The 20,142-nt window shown below is 40.8% G+C and overlaps 1 protein-coding gene across 3 annotated transcripts in view; it reads left to right on the plus strand.

Annotated features, from left to right (window-relative positions):
* Nucleotides 1–876: 876 nt before the first annotated feature.
* The window catches only part of PLOD2 (procollagen-lysine,2-oxoglutarate 5-dioxygenase 2), a 107,986-nt gene continuing 88,720 nt past the window's right edge, over nucleotides 877–20,142 (plus strand). For 2 of the 3 annotated variants that reach the window (XM_029214690.1, XM_029214691.1), the window contains exon 1: nucleotides 877–1,346. In XM_029214690.1, the coding sequence (XP_029070523.1) occupies nucleotides 1,235–1,346 (112 nt within the window). In that variant the 5' untranslated portion in view covers nucleotides 877–1,234. Of the gene's footprint in view, nucleotides 1,347–10,110; nucleotides 10,138–20,142 lie in introns of those variants that run through there. The other variant, XM_029214692.1, reaches the window with a different exon arrangement.

A 20,142-nucleotide genomic window follows, 5' to 3' on the forward strand; every position in this document is an offset into this window, starting at 1 on the left:
GAACATTATCGAATATTGCCATACTAACAATATGATTTTTTTTCTCCCATAGGATAGCTTGTGTCGTGAAATATACGAGGCAGATTGTCAGGCTTTGGCCTTAATTTGTGCTTTTGCCCCTGCTCATCCCAACAGATTAAACACTGGGCTAGCTAAAATGTGCTGAGAAGTAATACATTAAAAGGAATTTTCTCAGACATGAGTCAAAACTGGAAGCAGGGTAGGACGCGCCAGGGAGCTGAGAGATCGCTCGCTCTGACAGCATCTCTGGGAGTAATTTTCCATGTAGACTGAAGGAAGATCTTGTAAGGCAAAGCCCCGGGTTACACATGCTGGACTCCGATTCCGCAGGATTTACAAGCCATTACTGGAGAGAGTCTAAGGCTCTCCTGGCACAGGCAGAGGAGGAAGAAATGTTCAATGGACAGTAAAAACTTTCTGTTTATAGAGTAAACTAAAAACAGGGCCTTCTTTTTACAGGGTTTAGAAATTTGCCCCTGAGTTAACGGGGGTGCGGGATGTGTCTACATTTCCATCGTTCATTGTCGGGCGAGGTCCCATTCAACCAGGATTGCTGTGGATTTGACGTCGCTTCTGCTCTGGGGGTAGCATCTAAATGTAGAGAAGAGCAGATTCGCACCCTTAGAGGCTACCGGGAAGCTCAGGGCGCTGGGGTAGCCGAGAGGAGGGAGCGGGGAGCGCCGCCCGTCGGCCAGACTCCCAGCGTCTCCTCCCCCTGTCTCGGGCCCACTCCCAAACTTAACTGCACGCTTCCGGGTTCCAGCCAGAAGCCCTGCGTGAGCCTCCACACGTAGCGGCAGACGGCTCCTTAAATAGGTCGGAGTTGAGCAAACAATCCCAGACGTGGGGCTGGGACAGGCGCGCAGGCAGGCGAGCGCAGGCAACCGCACGGTGCACTCAGCAGCGCGGCGGGTCAGCCGGCGGCCAATAGCCGGGGCGCGGCCCGCCCCGTTGCCTCCCCCTCGGGGAGCCTATAAGTCGCCCGCGGCGCCGCAGGCGCCCGCCGCTCTGCGCCTTCCAGACCACCTGGTTCCCGCCCCTCTCCACGCCGCTTAACCTGCCGGCCGCGGTTACCCTGCGCCCACTCTGCCCGGCCGCCTCCGCCCGCCTTCGTCGGCCCGGGGCGGATCAGGGGTCCCCACTCTCGCGAGAAGTGGGCCGCTGCAGGGCGTCAGGGGCGCCGGAGCCCGTGCGGGCTCTCGACGGGCCGAAGATGGGGCGGTGCGCGGTGCAGCCGCGGCTGCTGCTGCTGCTGGCGCTCGTCCTCCAGCCCTGGGACCCCTGCCTGGGTGCAGACTCGGGGAAGTCCTCCAGCATCCCCACAGGTGAGCACTCCCGCGGGCCGCCCTGTCCCGCGAGGCTCGGCCGGATGGGCAGTTCATTCATCCACCGGTCCTTCGTGTGGGGTCGGCCGGGTGAGTTGGTGGAGGGGGGCGCCCGTCCCTCCGAGGTCCACAGAGGTGATTTGGTGGGAGCCTGTCTTTCCGCAGGACCACCGAGGTGAGTGGGGGTGGGCTGTCCATCCTCCTCAGGACCGCCCAGGTCTTCCCCAGAACTGCGCTCGGGCTGTGCTGATCCCCGGGGGAATGTGGGAGCATCCGCCCTCGTGGGCTCTCGGAGTTCTCCGTAACCCGAGAGCGCACGAAGTTTTCTTCAGCACGAGTTGGGGTTTCCTTTTGGTCTTGCAGGTCGGTGGGCACCAACACCTTTACTGCAACTTTGTTTTCTCCTCCTTTGCTGGAGTTGGCATGATTTATCCGTTTTGGACGAAGCAGTACTCCCTCTGTGACCTAAACACTGGGCTAGTGTACTTTCTGATTGATGGTGACACATTCCTTCCAGCGCCCCAGGAAGTAGCTGGTAACACCTACCTCCTGCCAGAAACAACGCTCAAAACCGTGGTTGTTTTCAGTAAGGCTGCTTGGCTACCCAATACCTCCAGGAGGTAGCTTTCCTCTTTGGGGATTATGGAGGGGAAGCTGTCCACAGCTTTTCCGCTTAGCCACCCTGTTCGTAAGCCTGGTGCCCTTCCTTGTTTTCAGAAGCTGGAACTGCAGCAAATAGTCAAGTTCATGTAAAATAAAACTTTTTACATTTAGCAAGATTAAAGGGAGCCTCACCACACGTTTGTCGAAACATACTTTGCTGCCATTTGCTGCACATGCGATATCCTTGGAGTGTTCCACTTTTGTGCTCTAACTCTGTGCTCTCTGAAATTAGATCTTGCATTTAAATGTCCTTCTGCTGTACCACTTTTGTTTAAAAATTAAAATCATTCTGTCATTTTTTTGGGGGGGCAGTAATAGGGCACTTTTCTTTTTGAACTTTACTTAAGCACAAGGACAGAAATTTCTATTTTAGGTTTACATTCAGAAGTTGACATTTGCTGTAGAACCCAGTCAGATCCATGTAAGCAATACTTTTGTTTTCATCTGAAACAAACCTTTCCTAGGGTTTGTTTCCTAGGGTTTGTTTCAGAAAACTTCAGCGGACTAAGTTGCCCATCTTTCTACATTCCTGCCAAACAGTAGTTGCTTTGTTAGTTTGAGAAACTTCAGCATTTGGATAGATTTTTGTCAGTTACAGTATACTTTTCTTTCTCTCAGATATATGTGATGGCTTCAAAATGAGTTTCTCAACCCTTTGTGGTTTCTTTAAATTTGAACTGAATTTTTTTCATTATTTTAAAATTATCTTTTACTGTAACATCTAGAAAATAGACAAGAAAATGCCTTCAGCAAACCTGGAAAAGGAGACATTAAAAAAAATTCCCAGAAAAATGACTTTCTTTGTTGAAACACCCAAGGAAACTTACTGGGAAATAAAATAACCTCTAAGGACTTTGCCACTTTTAGAGGGACCTCTTCAGCCTTTGTATATTTTATTTCACTTCATTATCAACACCCCTTACTTTTTATAGAAGGCATCTCTTTGTGGCTGCGTTTAGGTTTACATTCAAAATTATCTTTCTTTCCTAATCTGACTTTTAAGTTTTATGGAGCTGGACAGTGAAGTTTTAATGGATTATAACATCAGAGAAAGGAATTTCAGATATGAATGCTTTTCTCAGAAAATGACCACAGAAAACCCACTGCTGACAACTGAGGACTGATTTTGGTGGGTGGGCATGGGGAATTCAGATATCATCTAAATGCAGAAAAATATTGATTTGTCATAGATGGAGCCAGCAGTAGTCAGTTTGATTATGAACTGTGTATAGGTAGGTGGGATAAGCTAATAAATATAGATGGTACAGTGCTTGATAACATGGGGAGAATCATGGATTATGTTCCATTTTCTCTCTAAACTATTACAACTGAAAATTGCTAAATTGGAAACTTATCTGTGTAAATATCAAGCAAACTTTAGAACTCTTAAGTTGTCTAGCTTGCTTAATAGGAGGTCTTTAAGAAGAGTGCTTATCATCTCTAACCCGCGATTTTTGTCACCATGTCCCAGCTAAACATGAAGAAATAGATTAGACCAGGGTTATGTGGCTGTATTTACATTTTGAGCTAGATAATTATTTATTGTGGGAGACTATCCAGTGCATTTTACGGTGTTTAGCAGCATCCTTGGCCTCTACCCACTAGATGCCAGGAGCACCCTCCTCCAGGAGTGAAAATGAAATGTGTCTCAAAATGAAAAATGGCCATATGTCTCCTGAGGGACAAAATTGCCCAGGGTTGGAAATCACTGGATTAGACAAATCTATGTGTATTTGAGGCAATGTGGCGTTATAGTGTACTGGAATGATAATGGCTACTCTTTTTTCGAAACAAATATTTATAGTGATTTTTCCATTTTTCCACTGTAGTAGGGAATGTGTTGTTTGAATCACATTACATTAATCAATTTTTGAAATATAGTTTTTCCTAGCGTTGATGCTGTGCATTAACCAGAGTTGAGAACACTGCTTTTTGTTTTCTTTGCTGAGAGCTCTACTGTGTACTGCATTCATTCCTTTTCGGTTGCCACTTTATTCTCAGCATGGAAAGACTCTAAATAAGAATTTGGTTAAAAACAATCATTTTCTCCTAGAATCATTTATAGGAATTTTGCCTTAAACTTTTATCTCCATGGCAGCTTTCGAGGCAAAACCCTCCTAACAAGCATCAACAAATCAAGTTCATACCCTGATTTATGTTTCCTACACCTTTTTCCTTCTCAATGAGAGAAGGTGTATTCCTGCCAAGAATTTGTAACTGAGTCTCCAGACCTAGATCAACATTTGGTGTGTTTTCTAAGGTACCTTGCCTATTCCATGATCTAAACTGGGCAGAAACCAAGTTTTGTACAAAAATGGAGGAAATGGTTTCAGATGTTTCTGTCAAGACCAGTATTTTTCAACCATGTTCATTTATAAACTCCTTAATTTACCCTGGCACATTCAAGGAGGAAAGGAAAGGGCTGTCCCTATCTGCTGATGCAAACTGACAATTTACGGGGTGGAGAGGAAAAAACCAAGGTCCTGGAAAAACCTCAAGAAGAAGAGAGGGAGGCTTGTGCTTTGTGTACTTTGTGTGTCCTGGGCTCCAGGCACACAGAATGACCAGTCTCTGCCTTCTGTTCGTGTAAAAATAGACATACAAAACAATTCTAGAGAATGTGAGGACCAGAAATGAAAATTAAATTGAGATACCCTTTTCTACCCATCACATTGACTAAAGCATTAAAAAAATAAACTCTGATCATACCAACTGTTGTGAGGGTGAGAAGTCTCAGGAAGCACAACACCTTTGGAGAACAATTTAGTAATGTCTAGCAGAATTGAGAATCCGCGTATCCTGCCATCCTAGATACACATGTACAGGTCTCTCAAATTTCTACTTCTGTCTGTTCTCCTTGAAATTATATTCTTTGTTTATATGTAGCTCCTAAGAAATTCTTCTCCATCCTACCTTTTGTTTGGCTCTCTTTCTAACTGCTTAATGCAGTTGGTTTATACGATCATATCTGCTTTGTATGATAGGTGTTCATGTTTAATAAGTTAAATTTTTTGGAGTAAAGGACTGAGGCTTATTCATTTTTGTGCCCCTCACAGTACCTTCCCTGTTCTTTTAACACAAAGAAGATTCTCAGTTTATGTTTGTTGAGTTCCTGACCGCCTCGGAGAATTATGAAAAGTGGCATGCAGTCAATGAGATTTCTAGCTGCTCCTTTTCCTAGGGTTTTAACTAAGTTCACTGAGTTTCCTTTCTCTACCCGGGGACACATGCACTACCACGATCAAGGAACTTACCCATGAAACATCAGGCAAGGCTTTGTTTCTGAACAAGTTGTTGGCAACTCTTTTTTTTTTTTTTTCCCTTGGCTGTGTTGGGTCTTCGTTTCTGCGTGTGGACTTTCTCTTGTCGTGGTGAGCGGGGGTTACTGTTCGCTGCGGTGCGCGGGCTTCTCATTGCGGTGGCTTCTCTTGTTGCAGAGCACGGGCTCCAGGTGCGTGGGCTTTAGTAGTTGCAGCGTGTGGGCTCAGTAGTTGTGGCTCGCGGGCTCTAGAGCGCAGGCTCAGTAGTTGTGGTGCACGGCCTTAGTTGCTCCATGGCATGTGGGATCTTCCTGGTCTAGGGATCGAACCTGCGTCCCCTGCATTGGCAGGCATATTCTCAGCCACTGTGCCACCAGGGAAGTCCAGTTGTTGGCAGTTCTTCTCCAGAAGTTATATTTTCTGCTCTACCTAGCTTTCTCAATATAAAATCATACCTTTAGAAATACTTTCATGTGGTTGGATACCATGATCCTTTTTTTATAGATGGTGAAATGGACATTTAGATGGTTTGTTACTTGAAGATCAGATAGCTGAAAGCAACACAAGAGGGACTTGTGCCCTTACTTCAGGCCATGCTCTGTGTCTTCCCTGACCCCTTTATGCTTTTGGACTTTCGGTACCGATGGGAGAGAGATAGAGACTGGGCATCAGAGATCTAAAGAAGCAAAAGGGCTGCTTTGCTAAAGAGCACTAATTTTGTAGGTTTATATAAATGGAGGGGAAAGGGATAGGCAGGGGCTGAAGGAAAGCTGGGCCCCTGGTCAGGGATGACAAACTACGGCCCATGGGCCAAATCCGGCAGACTGTAAACAGCTACCTGTTTTTGTACAGCCAGTGAGCTAATGATGAGTTTTACATTTTTAAATGACTGAAAACTATAAATAAATAAATAAATATATATATATATATATATATATATATATGTCTCGTGACATATGAAAGTTATATGAAATCCAGTATTCAGGGTCCGTAAAGTTTTATTGGCTCACAGCCACATTCGTTCGTTAACATATCATCTGTGGCTGCTTTGGTGCTACAAGGCAGAGTCAGTTAGTTGTCACAGAGGCTATATGTCCTGCAAAGTCTAAATTATTTGCTCTCTGGCCCTGTACAGAAACCCTTTGCCGACTTTGGCCTTAGGAGATGATATTCCCTCTTAATCCATGTCTCCTGCAGATTTGCTGCTCTCTTGGAAGGAGACACATTCTGGACAGTAGCAGCTGGCTCTGGGCACTTGAGAGAGCTGTTTTTCATTTTAGCCTTTGCCAGTGATTCCTGTGGCATTTTGAATTCAAACATAGAGCTTCTCTGTTACATCTTTTTAAACCTGGTGCTTGATGCTAACTAGACATGTACTTTGGTGTAAATAGTGTGCTTAGGATAAGAAATGGATTTATATATACTACCAAATGTAAAGTAGATAGCTAGTGGGAAGCAGCCACATAGCACAGGGAGATCAGCTCGGTGCTTTGTGACCACCTAGAGGGGTGGGATAGGGAGGGTGGGAGGGAGGGAGATGCAAGAGGGAAGAGATGTGGGGACATATGTATATGTATAACTGATTCACTTTGTTATAAAGCAGAAACTAACATACCATTGTAAAGCAATTATACTCCAATAAAGATGTTAAAAAAAAAAAAGAATAAAACACCCTGGTGGCCGATTGGAAAGGAGATGCATATTTCTTTTTCAGAGCTTGTGTGTGTTCTAGAAATTTGGTCTAGAAACTTGACTGTGAATCTGTGGCTTGATTCCTGGGAGGAAATGATTAGCACATTTATCAATGACTATTTTTATTCTTCTTCAACCTTTGCTGTAAAACTTAAGCTAAACTGAGAAATTGGTGCTTTTAAAATGACAGATATTTTTCTTTTACATTTTACCCCTTTGCATTTGCTGCGGTATGTTTGCCTCACTAAACTTAAATAACAACTAATTTTCAGAACTATTGAGATTTTAATTAGCCAAGAAATAGTTATCCAGAGTAGTAGAATTATAAACAGTGCATTATGATTTGTTGTCCTTATGCTACTTACTATCTTTTTAAAATTGAAATACACTTGATTTGCTACTTACTGTCTTATGGCCTATTATGTTGCAACCTTTGTTTGGTAATGGTGCTACTGAATTTATCACTACGCTATTAACTGTGTCACAAGAATGCTCCGTCAAAAAATACTGTTTATAATTAAAAAATACGGAAACTTTAAATACGTTTTAATGTTTCCCATTCAGGATAACTTTATTTAAAACAAAATTTAAAGAGTGAAGATATGTTATTTTTATACCCAGAGGAAAGATTTCCATTACATATTTTCTTTTGTGTGTTAAAAGAGGCACATCAACTTCTGTTAATGATTTTGATTTAGTTTTTAAATATAAATCTTTTTATTAAAAAAATAAACTAATTCAGGTTAGTGCATTTACGTACTTAGTTACTAGATTGATTCGTAAGTATTTTTCAGGCCTTGGTTGTATTAGTAGCATACTGTAGCAGTTATGGGAAAATAACAATCATTTTTTATTCCAATTGAAATGTGGGTATATCTCCCCCCTTAAATTTATTTCTTAAAAAAAGATGTGATTATATGAGAAAATGCTTGATTTGCTAGTGTGGACATATACTTTGTTTACTGTTTATATTCTGCTGTAAAAATTTTGGTTTAAAGTTTAGTTTGTATAGGGTTGGAATTGCATTTTATGTAGTTAGGGAGAAAACTTTGAATAGTGAGTAGACTATCTTTGCTTTATAACGAAAATCTTCATTAGAAATGGAAAAAAACACTTTAATTTCATACAATTGAAAGAACATGCTTATTGCTATTAATATATTCTGTGAAATTTTTAATACAAAAAGAGTTTTTGAGGACATACAGCTACAATGAGGGGGCTAAATGGTCAGGGTAAGTGCTTCTAAAAAACATGGTTGAGTTTCCAAAATGGGCTAGGGTTATAATAAAATCTCATTTGTTATATTGATTTTAACATTGCTTTTATTATTTTGGATGTATAAGACATCCTGGTGTTATTACATTAACTGGTCATCTGCTCATTTACTTTAGGGTTACATACTAAAATTTTTAAAAGGAATTCTGTTTATTTTTCTAGTTACTGCTAATCTGTTTCAACATTTCTTCCAAAGAGAAAGAGAGAGGGGATTTTCCTCTGATTAAAATGCTGTGGTTCTGTTCTTCTAATGCTGTGGACATCATATGGTAAAGATTCTTATGGCAGGAAGGAACTTGCAAGCACATGTAATTTTTATCGCCCTCATCACCAGCCCTAGTCAGACCCAGACATTCAGTGGTACTGAGGAGACACTGAATATGCATCACGCCACCCAGCTTCACTGTCTGCAGGCACAGCAGCAAGTGGAAGAAGGACGTGAGGTCCTGGCAGTCTTGAGTTCCTGATTCTTGGACACTGTCCAGGAAAAGCCCCAGAAACTCTGCATCTCAGTTCCAGTGACCACAGAGCCCCAACACAGAGCCAGTGTCCCATCAGCAAGGCTCTTTCATTGACTAGTCTGTTTTACTGGTTTGAAGCTACAACTTTTATTGGGCCTTAGGGTGCTAATTACTTTTAGGTGCTACACACCTGGCTAGGAAGGGAGCCAGTTACTTTTGGATTTTTAAAATTCATTCTCAAAACTGGTTCTTTAAATATTTGATCCTTTTCTTCCTGGGTCTAGCAGTATACTAAACACGAGCAGCTGTTTTAGCATGCCAAACAACAACAAAAAAGCAAATGTAGAATTAAATTTTTTTTTTTGAAGGAAACTGGCTAACAGTTTGTAGACAGATTAAAATGACCTCCCTAATTCAATTACCTAGGGAAGTCTTACAGAGCCATCATGCAGAGGGCAAACTGGCTCTCTGATGGGATTTTCCAGTCATGCCCAAGCCAGCTCCGAGGCCCCTTGTCTTCCGAGGGCCCCTTGCTCTCCTGCGCTAACCTTGCAGACCTCTCTCCTGGCCTCCAGCTGGCACCACAAATGTGACCAGGGTGCCTTGGTCATCCAGAGCCTCTGAAATTCCTGTCGGCCACGTCTAGAGAGGGACAATTCTCCTTTTCTTCTTAGTTGAGTTTAAACAGGGGTGGAATTTTTTAAACAGTGACTTTACTGGGTAACCAAGGGGAAAACAAAACAAAACCCCAAACTGGAAAAGCACCAAAGCAAAGCAATGAACAGACTTACAAATTAGAGACTCAGAGTTCTTACTCCACTGTTACTTTACTTAAAGACCTGCCTTACCTGCACATCCTCGGGGATTCATAGGTTCTGTGTCCGTGCGCAGCTTTTCTTTCTCCTCTCTTCCGTCCTACTTCTCTTCACCAGCTTCTTTTACACAGACAGCTCTTTCTTCTCCAGCATTGGAGTCCATGAAGTTCATAGATAGATAAGTGTTACTAGGTTGTGAAATAATAAAAAATATGTTTATTTTGATCTCAACAGCCACCCCCCTCGCCCCATTCCTGCTAATATTTGGCCTTTGAGCCTTGTTCCTGACACAGAGCTCCTAAAACCCTTGTAATTTCCTGAGTGATAGGAGTGTCTGACGCAGAGCTCCTCTATCCCTTGGAATTTCCTAGGTGATGGGAGCATCTTTTGTTCTAATGAGACACCTCTTGGTGGGCTCTTGGATGGAGTCTGGTCACTAGAAAGACCAAGCCGTGATTAGAAACTTGGAGCTTTCAGCCCTACCCCCCGTATTCCACGGAGGGAGAGGGATTTGAAACTAAGTTAATAATCGACCATGCCTGTGTGATGAAGCCTCCACAGAGATCCCTAAAGTTCAGGTTTTGGAGAGCTTCTGAGTCTTGGAATGCATCTACAAGCCAGGAAGGTAGTACATCCCAACTCCAGAGGGGACAGAAACTCCTGCCCTGGGGACCCTTCTAGACCTTGACCTATGTATCTCTTCATCTTGCTGTTCATTTGTATCCTTTAAAATATTTTTGTAATAAATTGGCAATAGTAAGTCAGCTGTTTTCCTTGGTTCTGTCAGCCACTCTGGAAAATTATTGAACCTGAGAAGGGGGGGTCTTGGGAACTTCTGATTTGTAGCCAAGTCACACAGAAGTTGTGGGTAACCTGGGGACCTACTACTTGCGATGGGCATCTGAAGTGGGGGCAGCCTTATGGGACTGAGCCCTTAACCTGTCGGGTCTGTGGTAATTCTGGTTAAATTGAACTGAATTGCAGGACACCCAGCTGATGTGGGAGAAGGGGTCTGTGTGGGAAAACACCCACACATGGATGTCAGAAGTATTGTGTGTGTATATAGTAGAGGAGAATACCATAGTGTTTTCTCTAGGCATCGGTGGACGAGATATTTTTATAGTTTCGTAGGGACCTATCAGCCTAACCCTAGTCATTTATTTTCTTCAGTGGGTAAGTTTTTAATGCATTTTTGCTCACAGCTCTTTTGATAGTGCTTTTTTCTTGGTTTTGAGTAGTAATTTACATTGGCTTATATGAATCTACACTCTTCAATAAATCTACACGTATTTAAATAACTTTAAAAATTCTCCCAGAATACACTTTTTCTAGAGGTAATTAGCAGTATTGTAACTTCTTAGATACAAATGCACGCTAAGAACAATTCCTACTGTGTAATATTCTGAAGTGTCACGATTAATATTTCAAAATTTAATTCTATGAGTATTTATTGAATGGCTAGTCTGTGTTCCAAGTTGCCTTATGTGGAGGAAAAAGAGAAAAAACATGACAAACCAAAAATGTGTTAGGCTCAGTTCCTGTTCCACATTGAAATTCTAAGATTCTTACATAGAAAATAATGCATATATAAAACTGAACAAATCGAAAGAGCACTTATGATGAAGCCTGGCCTGTGGGGAAGACGATAGACATCTGGGCATCGGGAAGCTTACATCTAAGTTCTAACCCTTCCACTCACTAACCTTGAGTCAATTACCTTGCCTCACCCAACTTCTTTGTAATTTATGATCTCTCTAGCTCTGTTATTTGATGTTCCTTGAATTCTAAATGTCAGGATGTGTAGTGGAGACAAAGTGCTGCAGGAATCAGAAATGAGGTCTCAAGGAAATTTACTACTGATGATTTTTTTAGGCCAAAGAAAGCATAGATACAAAGTTGCTTTGTATTTTAATATTCTAGTTATTCTATCAGGAGCTGGACTTAGGCTTTGATTTTTTTTTTCCTAATTAACTTTTGATTTAGAGGTAAGAAAATAGGGCCAAGAATAATTAAATTTACATTTAAAAATATTTCAAGTGTTTTAATGTGAGAGGAGAAAACAATCTGGTGTTTATATGAAGCTATTTTCCATCTCCTGAGAGGAATCATATACTCTTCAGTACATTTAAATATTGTAAGTTTTTTTTTTTTGTAAGCTGTTTTTAAAAATAACTGTATATTCCTCTGTTTCCACCCTGTTTAAGGCCTGTTGGTTAACAAAAATGATGCTGATAACTCTTTCGAAGTTAAAGAATTTTTTTAATGAAATGTGCTGTTTAAAAATTGGAAGCCCTCCTCCAGATTGTTCTGAAACACTTATCAAATCACCTAGATCTACTTTTTCGAGTCATTAAATACTTGTAAAATATGATTGCATTTAGTAAACTAGAAACATGGTAAAGAAAAAGAAAATCAGCTCATGGGAGAAAAGTTTTTGTGTGCATTGTATGTGTGTATGCATAGTGTTTGCTACCCACAGAGATAACTGTTAAGCCTTGAGAGTGGAGTAGAAATTTGGGGTGCCTTTCGATCTGGACTTTTCTTGGATATATTTTTCGTTCATTGTCACAGTAACATTTATTCTGCATGTGTTTGCACCCCTGGAGTGAAACATATCTAGTAAGTGGTATAGTCTTAGACCCAGGCCTTGGAAAAGGTGGTGGTGCTTTTCTCTTCGGACTATTTTTCCTACTGCTGCAGATGGATTTTATGTAAATTGAAGGAAGCAGTTCAAAGAAAACAATGGGATGGGAAAGAGGGTGGCTTAGTTTTGAAAACATACAGTTGTTAACTTTTTCAAGTATAAGATTACCAAGAAATCACAGAACCATTTAGTCTGGGTGTTGTTTTTGGAGATTAACTGTGATTTATTGAATAAGCAAGTAAACATTAGCAGATGTTTCTCCTGTAGCGTCGGTAAGGTTGAAGAAAAATCTGTTTCAATAAAATAATTACTTTTGTATTACTATAAAATAGTTGATACGTTTATGTCCCTCAAGTGTAAGCATGGGTTGTTTTCATAGGGTATATAATCCTAAATAGTCAAGCTCCTCTTCTCCATAGCAAGTCGCTGAATGGCTTTGTTACACGAGTGACAGCAGCATCACGGGTTGCAGTTACAGCGGGTTACAGTTTATGGCTGAGTGGGATTTTTTTAGGTTGAGGTAAGAGATAAACTAAGAAGCTTATTTTAAATCGTACACGTAAACTTAAGAAATGTCCACACTTGACAGTTCTGTCTCCTTTTCTAAAACTGGATTTAAATTCTTCGTTGATGTTAGGTATGACTTTTTCTTAATAAGTGTCAGAATAGTCCACATTTGAATGAGTTTAAAGCATATCTGAATTGTAGAAGATTCTTTTGAAAAACGAGTCTTACTCAGTGTGAAGAGGTGATGGGAGGTAGAGGTGAAGTGGAGGAGAGGAGCTGAAATTGCTTGCAAGCCTGTTAGAAAATTATACAATATGTGATTCGAATGGGTTCAGGCAATTAATTCAGAAATACCTGAAAGTGCCACGGCCTCAAATGCTGGCAGAGGGCAAGTTTGCTTATGTAAAACTAGACACTCCCTAAGCAGAAATTTGGTTGGAATAGTTTCACATGAGGAATTTCTTTCCCTGTTTGTGCTAACTGATAGCGTAGCATTTTGTTTTAACCATAATAAACCGTACGTCCCGGCCATTCTTGCCATGCAGTGACTCCCAGGCTGCAGGCCCGGGTGCATGGATCCTGGTGGGACATGCAGGCTGAGACAGTATGCAGTACTGGATTTGCTTTTCGTTTGGTTATGGGGAATTAGCTGGTTGCTGTGGTAATCAGCAGAGGTTCAGAAACCTAGACACTGTGACTCTATGATGCCAACCATGGATGTGTTCCATGGTGGAAGAGGTCACGTCACATTTCTTGGTGTTTCTGATAAATTAAGGTGCGAGTCCGTTGTGCTTTGAATTATCTGGAAAGCTGTATTGTTCCTACTTTCATCCTGAATATATTATTAAGAATTTGAGCAAGATGCTACTTTGCTCTTGACACATTAGGGCAATTGCAAAGGCAGTACAGAAGGGGATGCTTGCTTTCTAGATATAGCCAGAGAGGGTTCACCATACAGGAAGGGGGCTAAACACCTCTAAGTGCGAATTAAAGGTATGTATGAGCTTGCCTGTCTTACTGTGATACATGATTTATTTTAAGGCCAGATGTTCATAAACTGCTTGTGTGCTAATTATGAAAGATGCCCCGTGGAAGACAGTATAGGATAATGCTAAGGAGATGGGATTATGGAATCAGACAGCCTGCATTTAAATCCCATCTCTGCCACTTATTTGCTGATTGTCCTGGGAACAAGTTAGTTAACCTCTTTGAATCATAGTTTCTTTATAACAGTAATTGCCTCCTGGGTTTGACTTGAGGATTAAATATGATAATGCCAGTAAAAGGCTTAGCACAGAGTCTGCAAACAGAAATTGCTCAATAAGTGCTACTAACTAAATTTATCATTTAGTTAGAGTATAATTTTAAAGAGTAGAATTCCAGTTAGCATTATTCTAAAGTGGAGCATATAAGGTATGGAATTAATTCTTGTGTTCTGATTGATAATGGAGAGGAAAGTGTGGGCTGTCAATGAATTCTAGAAAATAAGTTTTGACAAGTTAAGATATAAAGACAACTTTTTCCAGGGGAACCCAAAGGAAATAAATAAGTTTAGTGGTGCAGTCTCTTTGGTGATGTTCTTTGATTGCTTATTCGAATTCAAAATTTTGAAGTCACTTTTCCTCATTCCTCTTATTTACTCTTAATATTCAGATATGTTGAGTTTTACCCATTATTTTTTCTCTCTCCCTGTTTTTTGTTTCATCTATAGTGGAAAGCATATATATATATATATATATATATATGATTACATACCACAAACAGATAAGGCCTGTCTTTTTTTAAACATAGTCTTAAGACTGTTATCACACTCAATAGTAATTCCTTCATATCATCTAATACTTATTCAAGTTCACTTTTGCCCCCTGTTCTCAAAACTGACTTTTAACAGTTAGTTTATTTGATCAAGATCCATCAGTTTCTCCTAAACACCCCTTCAAGCTGTCATCACCTTAGTCTAGGCTACTGATCTCTGGCAGCTTGAGGGTCAAATTCAGCCTGCTTCTTGTTTTTCAGAAAACTTGAACTAAGTCCTGTGGTGGTGTTTTTTTTTGCGGTACGCGGGCCTCTCACTGTTGTGGCCTCTCCCGTCGCGCAGCACAAGCTCCGGAAGCGCAGGCTCAGCGGCCATGGCTCAAGGGCCCAGCCGCTCCGCGGCATGTGGGATCTTCCCAGACCGGGGCACGAACCCGTGTCCCCTGCATCGGCAGGCGGACTCTCAACCACTGCGCCACCAGGGAAAGCCCCTGTGTTTTTAAAATTAGGAAAATTTACCGAAGAGTCTGGAATTTATTTCTCTTGGGGTGGGGTGGGGTGGGGAGGAGGCCTGGAGACCCTGGATTTGCCCTCCCACGTGGCAGCCACAGCCGGCTGTTGCTGAGTGGTGTTCCCCCGTAGGTGGTACTTGTGCACTCCTGTTCGCCATACTCTCCCCGCACCGCCCCACCTCTTCACTGTTTATTGTGTGTTACAACTCCTGGTCTGGGCACACATCACAGAATAAGACAGTTATACTTGCTTCTTAAATTGTTAAATTATCTTGCCTCGTCTTTCCATACTAATCTTTCTCGAGTCTAGTGGCTTTTAACTGGGAGTGGTTTTTTGCCCTCCATGGCATGTTTGGTAACATCTGGAGACATTTTTGATTGTCGTGAGTGGTGGGTGCTCCTGGCATCCTATGGGTAGAGAACAGGGATGCTGCTAAAACATCTGACAATGCACAGCACAAGAATTATTTGGTCCCAAACGTCAGTAGAGCTAAGATTGAGAAACTCTGCTCTTGTCTGATGGCACATTTCCAATTTCACTGCTCTGTTTAGAAACTTTCTGTGCCTTCCCTATTTTCAAATGTATTTATCACTGTTTCCCAATTTTCACTTGATAATGCATACTGGACTCCTTATCCAGCCAAGATACCACAATTTTATCTTTTTTTAGTAATATCTGTTTTTCCAGTTTCTTCTCACTGTCAAAATCCTACTTAACATTTTTTTTAAAAAAATTTTAATTTTTTGGTCTCGCTGCGTGGCATGCAGGATCTTAGTTCCCCAACCAGAGATCGAGCCCGTGCTCCCTACAGTGGAAGCATGGAGTCTTAACCACTGGACCACCGGGGAGGTCCCCCCTACTTAACATTTTTAAGTCCTCTGTTTTGCCCCTTCATGAAGCTGTTTTTTTTATGACACTTTTCCACATTATTCTCCAAAAATCATCTTATTAGAACTGGAAACTTTCTTAAAGATGATCTTTAAACTTTCTTAAAGATGATCTTTCCCTCAATACTGTTTCTGCTTCTCCAAACCAAGAAACTGCATCTGGAGGTATTACATGGTATATGCAAGGTATCTCCTAGTTCTTTGTTTTTCCCCTCCATGCTGGACTCCTGCAACATTATTTGCTAGCTTATAATCTGTTATTTAATTAGGGATTTAGTATGTTATTTTCAGACTTTTCATGTGAATTAACTTCATATTCTCTGCTGGATTTTAAACTGCAATAGGACAGAGACAGTATCTCTTATTGTTGGTACCAAGTCTGTGATTTGCTGTGCCTCAGACCTTTCTTTGCCTGTAGGCCCTACAGAGGGCTAGTCAGATAACCCATGTCACCCCAGTCACAACTAACAAGGTGAGTGGGCACCTGTGTTTCTCCATTCCATTCAGGAAAGAGAGACCATTCTAGATATCTTGAGCAGAAGGGGATTATTTAACAAAAGTAATTATGGGTTTATGCAATTGTTGGAAAGGCTGGAAGAGGAGGCTTTAGGCTGAGCCTCCAGCATTGATTCCTAGAACAGCAGAGAGAGCTAACCAGGCTCGGAGGTTACGACCTCAGTCCCAACTGGGGGGAATCAGGAGGCCTCCATTAGAACTACTGCCACACGAGTATATGATGCTGCAAATGTAATCCCGGGATCAGGAAGCTTTCTCCATTGACTTCTTCTGCACCGGAAGCTGGTGACTGGACTCTAGAGAGCAGAATTCAACCACTGCCTCTGCTGCATATCTGTCTGTTTGTCTCCCTCCTGCCCTCCATCCCTCCCTCCACAAAGTGGAAGACTGGAACACTGAGGTACCTTCCTGACCGTATTTACCAATGGAATCGGCCAGCAGTGGCGGGAAGACCACCTGTCTTCCAAATTTCATAGGAATGCATCTGAAAAGGAGGGGCATGATTTTCATCGAGAAGCTTAGCTCCAAAGGAGTTGGGGAAATGTAGCTTTAATATTTATTTTTCCCATGACTTTCTTCAGTAATTGTTCTCCTTGCAGCTTGATAAATCATTCAATAATTTTAGACATTTATAAGTCTTTTTGACAGTAGGAATGCAAGTATGGGCTCAGCATTACGTGAAACACGTGCTCTGAATGTTAACACGGACTCTGTTATAACGTTTGAAGATTATTGAATACTTTCCCAAATTTCAACAATTACTGAAGACAGTCATGGAAAAATGAAATAAAACCATAAAATACAGGAATTTACCTCGCCTTGTCCTCCAGTTTTAGGCCAGTGGATCATAACTTACGTAGTGCAGCTTATCTCTAATTACCATTTTGTACTGTTTGTTTGACTTTCAGCTATTTTTTTTTCTTTTTTTTTCAGCTATTTTAAAATTTTATTTTCTAGTCCTTTCATCTTATACAACACCCTATTAATTTCAGTAAGTACTTAGCTGGCTAAAGCGACTTTTCAGAGATGAAACGACTGGGGCTTACCCAAGGCTTCTGGAATTTGAGAAAGTCAAGAGATAATGGAAAAATTCTGGCTCATTTAGGAAGGAAGGATTTTATTTGACTCCACTTCTTAAGTATTCATGGAAGCAAAAGTACAAAACAAAACAAAACTCAAAACCTTTGTGGATCACCATAACTACACTTCATAATTATACATTTATTTTTAGTGATTTTTATTTGAAAGCTTGGTTTTCAGGTAACACTTTTTTTACCTTTGTAGTTTCTCTGCTCATAGCAGAAACTATAAATAAGCTTGTGGCTGAAACTTCTGCTGAGCAAATCTACAGAAGATTATCTTGCATTAGACTTTGAATGTTGGTTTTCCTTAAAATTTCTTAGAGTTGGGACATGCAAATGTATTTCATTTTATTTGACTTTTCTAGGTTCTTCCCAACTACACATTTATTTATTTTTAAATTACATTTGTTTTGCTTATTGTTTGTGATAATTCCAGGTGATAAATACATACACTTCAATGTTAAAATGAATAAGCAGACAGAACTAGTTTGGAAATGGATGGATTTGGTTAATAATTACCTACATAGGTTTAATATGCTGCCATGGGAATTTTAGCTTTTTGGTTTTGTGTGTGTGTGTGTGTGTGTGTTTAAATGAAACACCTCCAAAATTTTCGCTTTTGTTTTGATGAAGATAAAAATAAACCTTTGGTGAATCTGGATTTATTTTGATGACATGTGCCCAATACTGTAACATGTGTCCAGTATGCAGTCAGTTTAACCTTCTCTCATAATGTTTTTATCTATAAATCATTCTGAAAGCTTTAGTAAGAAATGACAGATCTTTTGTAAGAAATGGTGAAACACCAGTAGGAATCCCTAAGAACTAGGATATAACAAACTTCATGAAAATGGTATAACTTCACTTAAAAATTTGCATTTTTGGTTACAATGAAAATAAGTGCTTATAACTGAAAATAAAGACATTTAAGGAGATTAAATTTGTTCTTGATCTCACTATCATTAGTAAGCAATGTAAAATATTGTGATAGTATTTTTTTCCTGTTCATATATCCTCATATATTTTCTTTATAAAATCAGGACACATACACATATTGACAAACATAAAGAGATAATCTTTTATTCTGTGTTATTCACAAAACACTATATTGTAAGTATTTTCCCATGGCTTTGAATAATCTTCAAGTCATGAATTTTAAGTAACATTTTGATAACTGTCATGAGATTATACCATAATTTTTATAGCCACTATCCTGTTATTAGGTATATAACAATATTCAATATGTAACAATATTGGATATATAGTTTGCAATTTTGTGCTAACAGAAGTAATATTGTAGGGATGTTCTCAAAAATGAGTTTTGGTTTCTGTTTTTACAGGGTAGGTCCAAGAAACAAGACACTGAAATCACAGGATATGAACTCTTATATCTCTTGTTCCACATCCTTGGGTCACTTTCCAGAAGGTTGTACGGATTGGCATCTCCCCTAACAGGGTACCAGATGGTCTGCAGTATGAAATTCTCAGCAGCATTACTTTTTAAAGAATCTCTTCTAATTTTTAGGGAAAAATAAGTTTTGCTTCCCTTTATCCTCCTTTTTTAATTTCTTAAATTTATGGTGACTTATTTCTTTACTTGCCAAACTAGACGCTTTCATTCAGTTTTTTAGTCACTGCTATTTCTTCTGTGAGCCGCATATTCATATCAACGGAGTGTACATCTTAGTGGAACGAGAAGGGACAATAAATAGATGTATCTAGTGGATTCAAGTACTAAGAAGAAAAGTAAAATGAGATTAGGGGCAAGAATGCTGAGGTCAGAAATGCCATTTTAGGTGCTGCTTTCAGGGCAGACTTTTCATACTGGTTACATTTGAGCACGGACCTGATGGGAGGGGATTTTACTAGGAGAAGAGTGAGACTTACAGGCAGCAGGGATCACAAGGGCAAATGCCTTGAGTGTAGAATGTGCTTGATGTGTTCCTGGAACAGCACATTTTCCCATGTGCCTGCAGTGCGACAGGAAGGGACTGGTGCTCCAAGAGGAGATCAGAATGACAGGACCAGATTGCTTAGGGACTTGGGGACTATGGTGCGGAGTTTGGATTTTATGGAGAACAAGAAGGAAACTGTTGAACTATTTTGAGTCAAAAAGACACAAGACCTGTGTGAATTAGAATAAGTTACCACCTGTGAATGGAGTGGGGCTGGATTCCAGCCCCATCTCCCCTTTGACTTCTCTGTTGGGTGGCTGGGTGCAGTGCAGCTGCACAGCTGTACACTGCGGCCCTCAAGGGACAGAATTGTAGACATGTTGTCTTGGTTGGTGGCCATGTAGAGAAGATTGAAGTGGGCATGGGTGAATGAGGGGAGATCCCTTAGGAGGCCATTTCATTGTCCAGGGAGGAGATGATGGTGCCCAGTCCCAGAGGCTGGTCACAGAGAAGGTGGGTATGTGAGGCTGGATTCTCTCCTGCTGGTAGAACTTGCAGATTGATTGATTGGATGGGGAATGTGAGAGGAACAGAGGAGTTAACACTTTACATGTTAAAAGTTTAAATTTGGGAATTCCCTGGTAGTCCAGTGGTTAAGACTACTCACTTCCACTGCAGGGGGCATGGGTTCGATCCCTGGTCGGGGAGCTAAGATCCCTGCAAGCTGCGCAGCACGGCCAAAAATAAAAAAAAAAAAGTTTAAATTTGCCGAAGCCTGCATCAATTAGGAATAACTCTACCAGCCATGCTTTATATTCTCCCTCTTGTTTA

Source organism: Monodon monoceros, unplaced genomic scaffold (assembly GCF_005190385.1).
Source record: "Monodon monoceros isolate NGI ecotype Baffin Bay Population unplaced genomic scaffold, NGI_Narwhal_1 Super_Scaffold_11, whole genome shotgun sequence".
NCBI lineage: Eukaryota > Metazoa > Chordata > Mammalia > Artiodactyla > Monodontidae > Monodon > Monodon monoceros.